Source organism: Bidens hawaiensis, unplaced genomic scaffold (assembly GCF_021521415.1).
Source record: "Bidens hawaiensis isolate Kalapana, Puna unplaced genomic scaffold, B.hawaiensis_p1.1 tig00001692_1, whole genome shotgun sequence".
Classification (NCBI taxonomy): domain Eukaryota; kingdom Viridiplantae; phylum Streptophyta; class Magnoliopsida; order Asterales; family Asteraceae; genus Bidens; species Bidens hawaiensis.
The window spans coordinates 991,201-1,003,337 of NW_027491096.1; the positions used below are offsets into that span (position 1 = coordinate 991,201).

At 36.8% G+C, this 12,137-nt stretch overlaps 1 protein-coding gene across 1 annotated transcript; it reads right to left on the reverse strand.

Moving 5' to 3' along the window:
• Positions 1–10,582: 10,582 nt before the first annotated feature.
• LOC143594033 (acyl-lipid (9-3)-desaturase-like) lies at positions 10,583–12,086 on the reverse strand. The gene has a single exon (XM_077073458.1). The coding sequence runs from the start codon at positions 12,082–12,084 to the stop codon at positions 10,741–10,743; it is 1,344 nt and encodes a 447-aa protein (XP_076929573.1). The 5' UTR covers positions 12,085–12,086; the 3' UTR covers positions 10,583–10,740.
• Positions 12,087–12,137: the final 51 nt, after the last annotated feature.

Consider the following 12,137-nt stretch of genomic DNA (forward strand, 5'->3'; position numbering starts at 1 on the left):
CTGAAGCCAAGTTCGCCTAAGGTTTAACTTCGCCTGAAGCTAAGTTCGCCTGAGGTTTAACTTCGCCTAAAGCCAAGTTCGCCTGAGGTTTAACTTCGCCTAAAGTCAAGTTCGATTAGAAAATAAATTAAAAGCGATAAGTTAAAGTAAGCTAATACTAGGCCACCAGATTAGATCAGACGAGTATTGATACGTGTAACTTGTACAGTCAGCCGAGCTCAGTTAAGGAAGGGATTTACAGATATCAGAGGAAGAAGCAGAATTCAGGTGAGTTTCTAGCCCCATTCCTTGTTATGTTTTCGGGGCTGTGTGCATACTCGATGTGAAGTGTGAATACACTTACCTTAAGTGGTAAGTGTATGCTATAGATGTTATACGAGGTATATATTTTATGATGCTTGTCGGTATGTGAACGATCTTCGGATATTGCACGTACCGCCAAGGATAGTAAATTCCAAGTGGTTGATAGTGTGTACGAATGTTATGATGTGACTGGTTTATTACGTAAATACCGAACTGATATGAAGTGTGATATAGGCAGGTAGAGGTAGAGTGTGTTAAAAGTGGCAAGAGTCTAGCAAGGGTGTTAGTGGCATAACGTGAGCGCGTGATAGGGAAAGCCTGTACGTGCCATCGTTATTATGTGTGTATGATTGTTGATGTGACATGCTTATTATGTAAATGATAGGAAGTGTGTTGTAGACAAGTAGAGGTAGAACGTGTTAGAAGTGGCAAGAGTATAGTAAGAGTGTTAGTGGCATAACGATAGTACGTGATAGGGTAAGCCTATACGTGCCTTCGTTATTAAAGTGGCAAAGTGGCATAACGTTTTACGTTATTAAAGTGGCAAAGTGGCATAACGTTATACGTTATTAAAGTGGCAAAGTGGCATAACGTTTTACGTTATTAAAGTGGCAAAGTGGCATAACGTTATACGTTATTAAGTGGCAAAGTGGCATAACGTTATACGTTATTAAAGTGGCAAAGTGGCAAGGTGGTTGGTGTAAATAAGAGGCTAAGTGGTAAGTTAAGCAGGTTAGATGCGAAAGTGTGAATACACTTACCTTAAGTGGTAAGTGTATAGATGTTATACAAGTAGCTATTAAGTAATGCTTGTCGGTACGTGAACGGTCTTCGGATATTGCACGTATCGTCAAGGAGAGTGATTGTCAAGAGGTTGTTAGTGTGTATGTATTCTGTGATGCGATTGCTTATTATGTAAATATTGTATTGGTATAAAGAGTGCTGTTGACAAGTAGTGGTAGAGTGTGATAGAAGTGGCAGAGTCTAGTAAGAGTGTTAGTGGCATGACGATAGTACGTGGTAGGGTAAGCCTATACGTGACTTCGTTATTAAGGTGGCATCAAGTGGCATATAGTGGCATAAGTGGCTAAGCTGTAGGGGTAATTAAGAGGCTAAGCTATAGGGGTAATTAAGTGGTTAAACAGTGGCATGTTAGACAGTGGACTATGTGTCTTCGGATACGTATATATTGTATGAAGTGGTTGTATGATGAGTTGCTTGATTAACTAGAACTCACTTAGCGTAGCTGACTTTTAGTATGCACGCAGGTGAGCTGATTATAGAGTTAGCATGAGGATGACACACGGCATGGATTGAACGGCTGGCATCTGAAGAAAGAAGTAAAGATGTTTTAAATATAAGGTTTTATGTTATGGTATCAAAGAAAAGATTTAATGTTTTGTAACAAATGATTGATGTTTTATATTCCGCGAAAAGTTTTAATAAACTCTGATTTGAAGAACTGTGTTTATGAGTAAATCCGACGCTAAAGTAGGGTCACCGGGTTCGGGGCCTTACAAGATTTGTCAACAACACATGTTGAGCGAGTAAATCACCAGATCTGATATATATATATATCTATATGTATATGTATATGCATATGTATGCATATAGGATCAGGATTATATGAGAACTTTTTGAGAATTGAGAATTATGAGAACCATTTTGGACCATAAAAAATCTAAAAATAAAAAAAAATTATAAAACAAAAAAAACACAAGAATAAAAAAAGTAAAAAAAACCAAAATTCTTATTTATCATCCCGGTTTCTAAAAAAAAGAAAAAAAAATTCTCGGTTTAGCTAAATTATACATATGTGTATAATATGTACATATATGTACACATATGTTTTTTGATTATATATATATGTATAATTTAAGGTAAATGATAATGTACATATGTGTAGGGGTCGGTTTGGGACGGTTTTGGGTCAAACCCATAACCATAACCGATATGTCGGTTAATAGATAACCATAACCATAATCGATGCGTTATGGCGATTTTGGTTTATCGGTTTTGATGATTATTGCGAGTCGGTTATGGGTCGGTTAACCGTAACCAAGACAATGTAATTGAGCCTAAAAGTTTGGTACCAAATATTAAAAAACACGACATGACATAATACAACAAAATATATATTCGGTAGCATTAATACCAAATATTCAAAAAAAACGACTTTATATAATCCATCAATGAAATTCAAGTTAATTCGATTAATAACGTTGAACCGAAAACATAAAAATGGTACAATCTGACAATATGTTTGGTGAAAGTTAATCCAAAACATATTGTTGGCTAAATAAATGGGTCAGTTCGGTTATGGCGGGTTTGAAATTATCTTTAACCAAAACTGACTCGGATTTTGCGGTTTTCAGAAATTCATTAAACCGACCCATTGGTTATGTCGGTTAGTGGTTAAAATCGGTTTGATTATGGCGGTTATGGTTCGGTTAACGGTTAAGGTGGTTAAGTTGCTTACCCCTACATATGTGTACATTACGTAACTAGAGATTAAATGAAATTATACATATGTGTATAGGTATAATACGAACTAAAAAAAATCGGTTTTTTAATGAAACCGGAATGAAATATAAGAATTTTGGTTTTTTTACTTTCTTAAAATTTTTGTTTCTTTTTGTTTTATAATTTTTTAAAGGTTTTTTTGTGGTCCAAAATGGTTCTCAATGTTCTCAATTTGCAAAGGGTTCTCTTAGGATTCTTACCCTGTGTGTGTGTATATATGTATATATATATATTATATAGAAAAATAACAAATCAATGCTCAAGTGTGTAATACAATTAACTACTTATAGTGGTGTTGGTTTACCATGATTAATCGAACACAATCCATGGCTGCTAAGACAATGTATTGCAATTAAACAAGTAATGGTGTCAGTTAACCATGATTAATCGAACACACTCCATGGCTGCTAAGACAATGTATTGCAATTAAACAAGTAATGGTGTCGGCTAACCATGATTAATCGAACACAATCAATAGCTACTAAAACGGCGTATGATCATACTAATTAAGATATATTATAATAGACCTCTCCAAAACAATAATTAAACAATTAAGCAGTTCGCACATAACATATAATTGAAACACAACACAATAGCAAATATGATTTGTTTGTTAAAACTGATGTAAAATTTGTTTGGAACGGTACGCATAAAGTTCCCAAAAAGTGTTTAAAACAGTAAAAAAGGGGTTTGATTACTCCTCATATTATTTATGTGAGATAAAGATAATAAAAAAAGAGAATCGAAGCTTGAGATTTTAACGTGCTGACTGACACAACCTGGAATAACATGAAACTTTGAGACAGTAAAATGGAATTAAATACGAGAACATAGCCGCTGGAATCAGGTCAAATGGATGTATAAAACTCAAGATATAAAATATTTAATGTTTAACCGAGCTGGTACTGTTCAGAATTCGAACTTTGAATATGAAGTTGGGTTTTGGCCAATGCACTCAAAATTTCATGAAAAACATAAAAGTCTTCTGGCTCGAAAGCTTGTTTTGACCACCAAAACTCCCTCAATTAGCGAAATTGATTGAGAGCTTTTGCTTACTAGATGAAAAGGTGTAGGATTGTGTTTGTGTCGTGAACAAGACGTTGATCGATATCTAGAATCAACGTGAAGGTGCGGAATACCTAAACGTGATAGAAAGCAACAAGGTTTCTCATTATCTTCTCTATTTCTCATATATATCAAGGTTTACAACAAGATATGACAAATATCATTATAGGTACATTCTGGACCAAAAAGTTACGAATTCATATGTCAAGATTCCTTTTTATAGGAAAGTTAAACATATCCGGCGCATAAGTACATATGCGACGCATAGGTACTTATCCGGCGCATAAGTACTTATCCGTACGCATAAGTATTCGGGCACATAAGACCGGGCGCATAAGTTATACTCCAGAAAACTTATATTCCAGAAAACTGTTTTGCGCATAACTTTCTGTTCCAGCCTTCGTTTTGCGTGAGGTTTGATGCGTTAGAACCTTAATCAATGTAACCTTCATTTGACAAAGACAAAAGCGATAGACGTATGCACTAACAGACCCCCTAGGATATTACCGAGTCTTTTCATTCAAGTTATACAGCATTGAATACATGGGTCTACTTGGCCGGGTTTTGGAGTTCTTGAAAACTGTTCGATTTCGGTTTGGCTTTTCTATTTAGGCTTGATATTTTTAAGGGGGATTTACACAAAATAATGATTTTGGACCTAATTCCTTTTGTATGATTAATTGATTATTATTGTACATTTAGGGCATGCTTGTGACTTTTAGAAAGCAACCTTTTAACCTTATCAAAAAGCCAAGCTAAAATAAAATGGACTTTTGGGATTGCCAAACATTTTTTTTAACTTATTGGCTTTTTGAAAAGACCAATAAGTCTATAAGTTACTTCCAAACTCAATCTTGAACTTGCCCTTAGGCTAAAATATTTGGGTTATAATATTTGGTTCGTGCTTACCTGGAAGATGAAGTTTTATCTGTTCCAAGATCTTCTGCTCATCAGTTTATATCTATTCAAGATCAACCAGAAGTTTCAGATGACGTTTCTGTTTCATCTAATGATGCTGACTTTGAAGATTCTACTTCTAAACCATTTTTTGAAACTCGTGAAGCTCCTGAGATACAAACTAGAGAATATTCTGAACCTTTGATTATCGAAGTGGCTAAAGAAAACATCCCCAACATACACAATAATGTTGAAGTTCCTGAGCATCCAACTCTTCGGATTCATTCTTATCATCCCTAGGACAATATTATACGTACAAGACATCATGTTGCTAATGTTGCTGATGATAAGTTGTTGTGCGTGTATGCTGACAGAATGCTTCAGGAATTATGAGTATTGCCAAATACACTTGTTTTCTATCATAAATGGAAGACGAGAGTTTCTATGGCACTTGAACCATCGTGGGCAGAGGCAATGCAAAAAGAACAACAAAAATTTGTTCGACTTGGTGTTTGGGATCTCATAGATAAACCAGATCGGGTGAAGAAGGAAATCTCAACAAAATAGGTGTTTAAATGTAAGAAAAATGACTGTGAGGTAATCGTGCGTAACAAGGAAAGACTGGTAGTCCAAGGATTCAATAAACAAGAAGTCATAGATTACACTGAAGTATATGCTCCGATTGCAAGACTGGAAGCTATACGAATACTTTTGGCCTATGCAGCTTTCAAGAATTTCAAATTTTATCAAATGGATGTGAAAAGTGCTTTTCAGAACGTGAAATTCATGAAGAGGTGTATGTGAAGCAACCTCCTGGTTTTGAAAATCCAGACTATCCTGAGCGTGTTTATCGGTTAAACAATGCTCTCTTTGGTCTTCACCAAGCCCGGAGAGCTTGGTATAACACATTGGCTGACCATCTTATTGATAGCGGCTTCAAACGAGGGACTGTGGATTGTACTCTTTTCTACAAGTCTACAGTATTCAAGGAACTTCGTGTTGTATTCCTTGATATTAATGCCAATGACCTTATGATTCCAAAGCTTGGTTTGAATCTGATCAACCTCATGGATAGGAAAAAATCTTTGTTTGATCAATTCCTTAAAAGTTTCCCATTCGAGATTATACAAATTGTTTCTTCATTTCACGTCTATCAACGTATCCACCATTCCAGCGCCTCTCCCTTGAACATTTGGGACGAGTACTGGATACTCTCCTCTTCGGTACACTTACTGATAATAATTATTGACTCCATTTCCTCGAGCCAACGAAGAGTAACAATCGCGCCCTTATCCCCATATTATTCTTTTGGTTTGTATACTTGAAAGTCCTTAAACGTACATCCCGCATTGACTTTCCTTTTCTTTGTTTGTCTTGGCTCATACTCAGCAGTAGAACTCTCGTATCCCTTATCTTTCGGTTCTTTTGTTTTATCATCCCTCGTTCTTTTTGAATCTTTTCGTTTAGAATGAACAGATATGCTATGACTTGGTTGTTTAATTGATCTTGATTTTGACCTAGCCACACTTTTTGAATTCGCGGTGTGGTCTTGAACAATTTTTATTAGAGGAGTCACAGCTTCTTTGATTAACGGAGAAACTGATTCTTTTATCATATTGAGAATTTCTCCAATGTATTCTTCAGGCAGTAAATTAATATTTTCAGGGGTCTTTGCTTTATCAGCTTAACTCCCTTGACTGACTCGGGTTTCTCGTTGTTCAGGCATTCTGTATATCATAGGAATACATAAATTTAGAACACAACACGCAAACTTTTATTCATAATATTACAAAAGATGGAAATACAACAACAGTAGTTAATAATCCTAATCTTTGGCCCATTTCTTAACCATCTTCTTCATCTTATCACATTTTTTTATTATCTTATCACCCATGTTTTTCTTCCTGATCCTTTCGTTTCTTAATTCATCCATCACTGAGTTGGGTGGGTTAGGATACCCTACCGGTGCGGATGCCGAAGGAAAAAGATAAGCGTTTTATCTTGGATACAAGTGAGGATTAGCTATATATGTCTGCATTTCCTCATCAGGTAGATTGGTTGTATAGAATTCTTCAATCATACGAGCTTCTTCCCGTATCTCGTTTGCTTGTTCCTCCATGGTTGGTACCGGTCCGTGACACGGTGGAAAATTAGGATTATCGGAATAATAAACCGATCTTCGACTCGGTTCAGCTAAAGTTTGAGCACCTGGTGGGGGTGATCCAAAATGCCAAAAACTCTGGTTGGAATGACAGTTCATCCAACTCAAAGATTCAGTACTGGTTTCTTGTTTGACTCTACTTTGAACTTCTATATCATATGGATAATAGTTCGGGGTACCGGTCATTGGAACACTTTCAGAAGTGTCACTGGATATTTCGATTGGCATTTCTGGACTTCCTGGAGCATAAATTGGTTGGCTTTTGTAAGCCAAGTAAGGATCGATTTGATTAACAGGGTTTGACTGGTTTAGATTCATCGGATTCAGATCAGCCGAGTTTACGTGTACCGGTTCAGTCGGATTTACTGAAACAGTTGGCCACTTAGGACCAAAATTTGTGCTAACTCGGTCAGACGGCTCAGCATCTGGGGCAGGATTAGATCGCCTTGCGACCCGACGTTTTTGTCCGTAGTAGTTATTGTAAGACATCTGTATATATATTAACTTAGGGATAGGCAGACTACCAATCATAACTTATCCCTACTTATCAGATAAATGGTTAAAGCTTAGGTACTAATTTTAATACCTAATTCGCTAAAACCGATGGCTCTGATACCAACCTGTCACACCCCGATCCAGGGCCTAGGAGTGTGACCATCAGTTGGTACATGTTTTGTAAATATATCAGAGTAGCGGGTTTATTTTAGCGGAAGTTTTTAAATATAAAATATTAATTTACATTATCAGATTTACTCAGGATTTAAACAACCAAGTTTCAGTTTACAAAACCATGATATTAATAATACAAAGATTTGTAATATTAAAAAAAAAACGAGCCATTTTGAGCGATCTTCTATGACTCTAATCCTTGTATATCATCTATTATTATCTAGTTACCTGCAAGGGTAGGAAAAACACGTCAGCTATATGCTGGTGAAACGTTGACTCGATAAAACTTTTATAACAAATATAGTATTCTGTTTCACAAACTCAGCAGGAATGCCTGTCCATTCCCGGGATTTATACCACTGCCCTACACACACAATTCAAAGGTTCCCCGAGTATATAGCCCCTGTTCGGAGACAACCTTCCCCTAGGCTATATAACCCTGTTGGAGAACCGGTTATGACTGACTTGGTTTTGTATACTAATTATCAGTTATGTTTGGATCCAGACACATGTGTATTCGGTATAAGTTGCTTTTTATTATCTATTTTGTATTATAACGATTTTAGAGATTATATCTCATGCAAACATTTATCAGAATCTTTGTAATAAACAACCTGTCTACTACAAGAGTAAAATCAGTTCAGACAGTAAAGGTTAACGTGTTCACCTTATATTATCAGTAGAAAATATCAACCTCCTTGGCTTCAGTATGCTATTAACCTATATTCATAATAGGTATGCATAAGTACCTAGTTGGTATAATTCAGCAGACTTTAAGTCTGTTACAGTTTCAGCAGACTCAAGGTCTGATCGGCAGACTTAATGTCTGATTCAGTTCAGCAGACTCGAGGTCTGATCAGCAGACTCTTAAGTCTGACCTAACCTTAGTATAGTTATAGTCGTTTTATAAAAATACTTTGAATTTACATATGACGTTTGGAATAGCACGCTTTGGCCTAATAAAGGATAGCACGTTGGCAAACTTCTCCTGGTAAGCAAACGGGTCCCGCGGTTGATTGGGATTTGTACGAATTGCTTTCCTTAGGCAAGAAGAGTCTACTAATGATACCCTCTTCCAGTTACTACATGCCCGTCAAAATAATAGTTTTGATAACATTACTTCACATGGAAGCAATGTCTTTACTTTATAAAACATTAATTGGAAAATAATTACAGTTTAACGACTATACCCTTAACTAAGCTGTATTTAAAGTAACTAGTAAAGTAACTTAACCTTAATCCAACCTTAATCGGCTCGACGAGACCTAAGAGCTAAGAAGTCAGCAGCAATTCAACTTGTACTTCGTTACAAGATCAGCAGCTCGTTAAACAGCGTAACAACAACTCGTTTCTTCACAAAAACAACTCTCGACACCCTAGAACACCCTTGGCATGGTTACCTAGGTTTAGTGTGTGAAATGAAGGTGAAAATGAGATGCATTGGCTTGAACCCGTAGCTGCCCTTTTATAGGCAAGTTTTGCAGACCATCGCGTAGCGCGCCGCCGCAATTAATCAGAAGCTGCCACGTGTTGACACGTGGTTGGACACGTGTCCCCGTTACTTAACCTGGTCATCGCGTAGCGCGATGAACCAGTTGAGTTTGGCCGTCGCGTAGCGCGGCGCCCCCCTTTTTCTTGAATTGTGTGATTCTCTGTCGCGTAGCGCGACAGAGTTATTCAGGAGACCATCGCGTAGCGCGATGGGTCTCAAAACCCAAATTTTTCATTTTCAGTCCTTTAACTTTCAGAATTAGTATTTTTAGCCCAAAACCAGATGGGGTATTTTCACGGTGTTACATAGGATGACAATGGCAACGATGAACCAAAGCTGAAAAACACCTTACAAGTGTCCATATATACCAAGCGTGACTTAATTGATGTTCTAAATGTTGTAGCGTTTCAACTCAAGTTAAAGTTGTGTGTGAGAGCTAGTAGAACTATTTCTTCCTAAAAGTCTTTCTCACACCATGAAAGTGCATGTAAAACACAACAAAAGCATGCAAGAAGTTTTTATGACTGCAGATATATAGCTAGATACTTGCATAAATTTCGTAAGTGTTCTAGTGAACAAAACAAGGCATAGATAGGGTCCTTATGGACCTGGGGAGGGGGCCAAGACTGACTTCATAATTCATTTCTTACATGTCTCAATAGAATGCTACATTACTTGAAACATTTGTACCCGCTGTATGCATGTATAGTGAAAAATAAGTTAATAACATTAATTTCATGAATATATATAACTATTTTTTTTAAATTACAAATTTAGTCTGTCTTTATTAAAATAATTACAAATGTTGTTTGTTGATTGGATTTTTTGTGTCTACATTCATTTACATTTACTTCCAATACTTTCTATTTTGTCCTTTTATGTCACATGATTATACATTTCTCATCACAAGAAAATTGATGATGTGCACATTAATACAAAACACCAAATAAAATATTAAATCACCAAAAGTTCACTTTCAATAAAGTTTTGGATCCTTCAATTTAGGAGCAAATTATTGAACAGTACAACAAATAAACAAGAACAAGATTACTATGCATAAATATAAATAATAGCCAACCACAACCCTCTTGGTCTAATTTGCATTAGCCAGGAGATAGATAGGGTCCTTATGGACCTGGGGAGGGGGCCAAGACTGACTTCATAATTCATTTCTTACATGTCTCAATAGAATGCTACATTACTTGAAACATTTGTACCCGCTGTATGCATGTATAGTGAAAAATAAGTTAATAACATTAATTTCATGAATATATATAACTATTTTTTTTAAATTACAAATTTAGTCTGTCTTTATTAAAATAATTACAAATGTTGTTTGTTGATTGGATTTTTTGTGTCTACATTCATTTACATTTACTTCCAATACTTTCTATTTTGTCCTTTTATGTCACATGATTATACATTTCTCATCATAAGAAAATTGATGATGTGCACATTAATACAAAACACCAAATAAAATATTAAATCACCAAAAGTTCACTTTCAATAAAGTTTTGGATCCTTCAATTTAGGAGCAAATTATTGAACAGTACAACAAATAAACAAGAACAAGATTACTATGCATAAATATAAATAATAGCCAACCACAACCCTCTTGGTCTAATTTGCATTAGCCAGGAGAGTTCAAGGCTTCCCATACCAGATTCTTCGGGACCGGCTTTGTCAAGTCACGAGCCTGTAGAGCCGCGGCACGCAGGGTTGCAACCGTCATCTCATTCGCCTTGTAGAAAGAGGCAGAATCATAAGGTAAACCATGTTTCTTGCACAAATCCTTCACAAATGGAGATATTTTCCTTAGATGGCATCTAGGCAATCTTGGAAACAGATGATGCTCAATCTGAAATTGTAACCCACCATGAAACCAATCCATGAATTCAGAACAAGTGATGTTAAGTGTCCCATTGGTTTGCTTCTCGAACCAATCGTTCCCACGCGGCTCACCAACATAAACAGTAGATGAAAAATGGTTCAAAGTGAATTGAACATGTTGGATTCCAGTGACCGAAAAGCTCGCCAACACAAACATCACGCGCTCGCCCCAATTCGGCAAGCAAGAAACAAGCAAGGGGTACCACACCCAAAACACGAAAAGCCCAAAAAGCTCTTCACCCCTATTCGCCATGGGCGTATTCGACAAAAGCAGCATAAAAGATTGTGCAAAAAGGTTGAGTCTAGCAAGACACATAACAGGATAATATGTGAAATGCTGGTAGCTAACTAACAACCTGGTTAACCCATCAAACTTTAACTTTCTTTCATAGTACTTTGATGTCAAAGAATCAAAAAACTTTGAGGACACCACAAACACAGGCATGTGTTGAAGATCAGGATCATATTCAAGACTATTAACGGCAATATGATGAGCAGTATGGTTCCTCTTCCACCACCCAATGCTAATCCCAGCAAGACAGTTTCCGGTCAAGATTTGCGCAAACCGGTTAAACTTCCGGTCCACCATAATCTGATAATGGCCAGAATCATGTCCAAGCCACCCACTTTGAATCCAAAGAAACCCCATCAACCCACCAGAAGCCAAATGAACCAACCAGCTCTCACTACACAAAACACCGTAAACACAAACGCAAAACATCAATGCAATAAAGACCATGGAGATCAGGACCCCATGTCCTTTGTTTTCAAACAAACCCATCTTGTTAAACTCTGAGTACAGCTTTCTGTAATCATTAGACGCACCAGAGACTTTGTAATCTTTAAGATAGTACCCACTGAAGAAGTTATCAAGATGATGATAAGCAGTGGGTGGGTGAAGAGCAATGTAGGCATCTGTGACGTCTTGACCAGCAAGATTCAGCAATGGCAGGTCGCCACCTGGATGGGTTTTAACCCAATCTGAGACGTCGTACACTTTACCCTTAATGCAGATCCATAGATCTCCTGGTTTGTTGTGGGTTTTGAGTTCGGATGACGTCACATACCGCTTGGTTTCAGTCATTGAGAGAGAAAAAGATGAAAAATGTAGGCTTTCTGTTCCAAGACTCACAATTT

What these genes read in the sequence shown, in the direction of transcription:
- LOC143594033 (XM_077073458.1), bottom strand. Translation starts at nt 12,084, where the DNA reads ATGACTGAAACCAAGCGGTATGTGACGTCATCCGAACTCAAAACCCAC.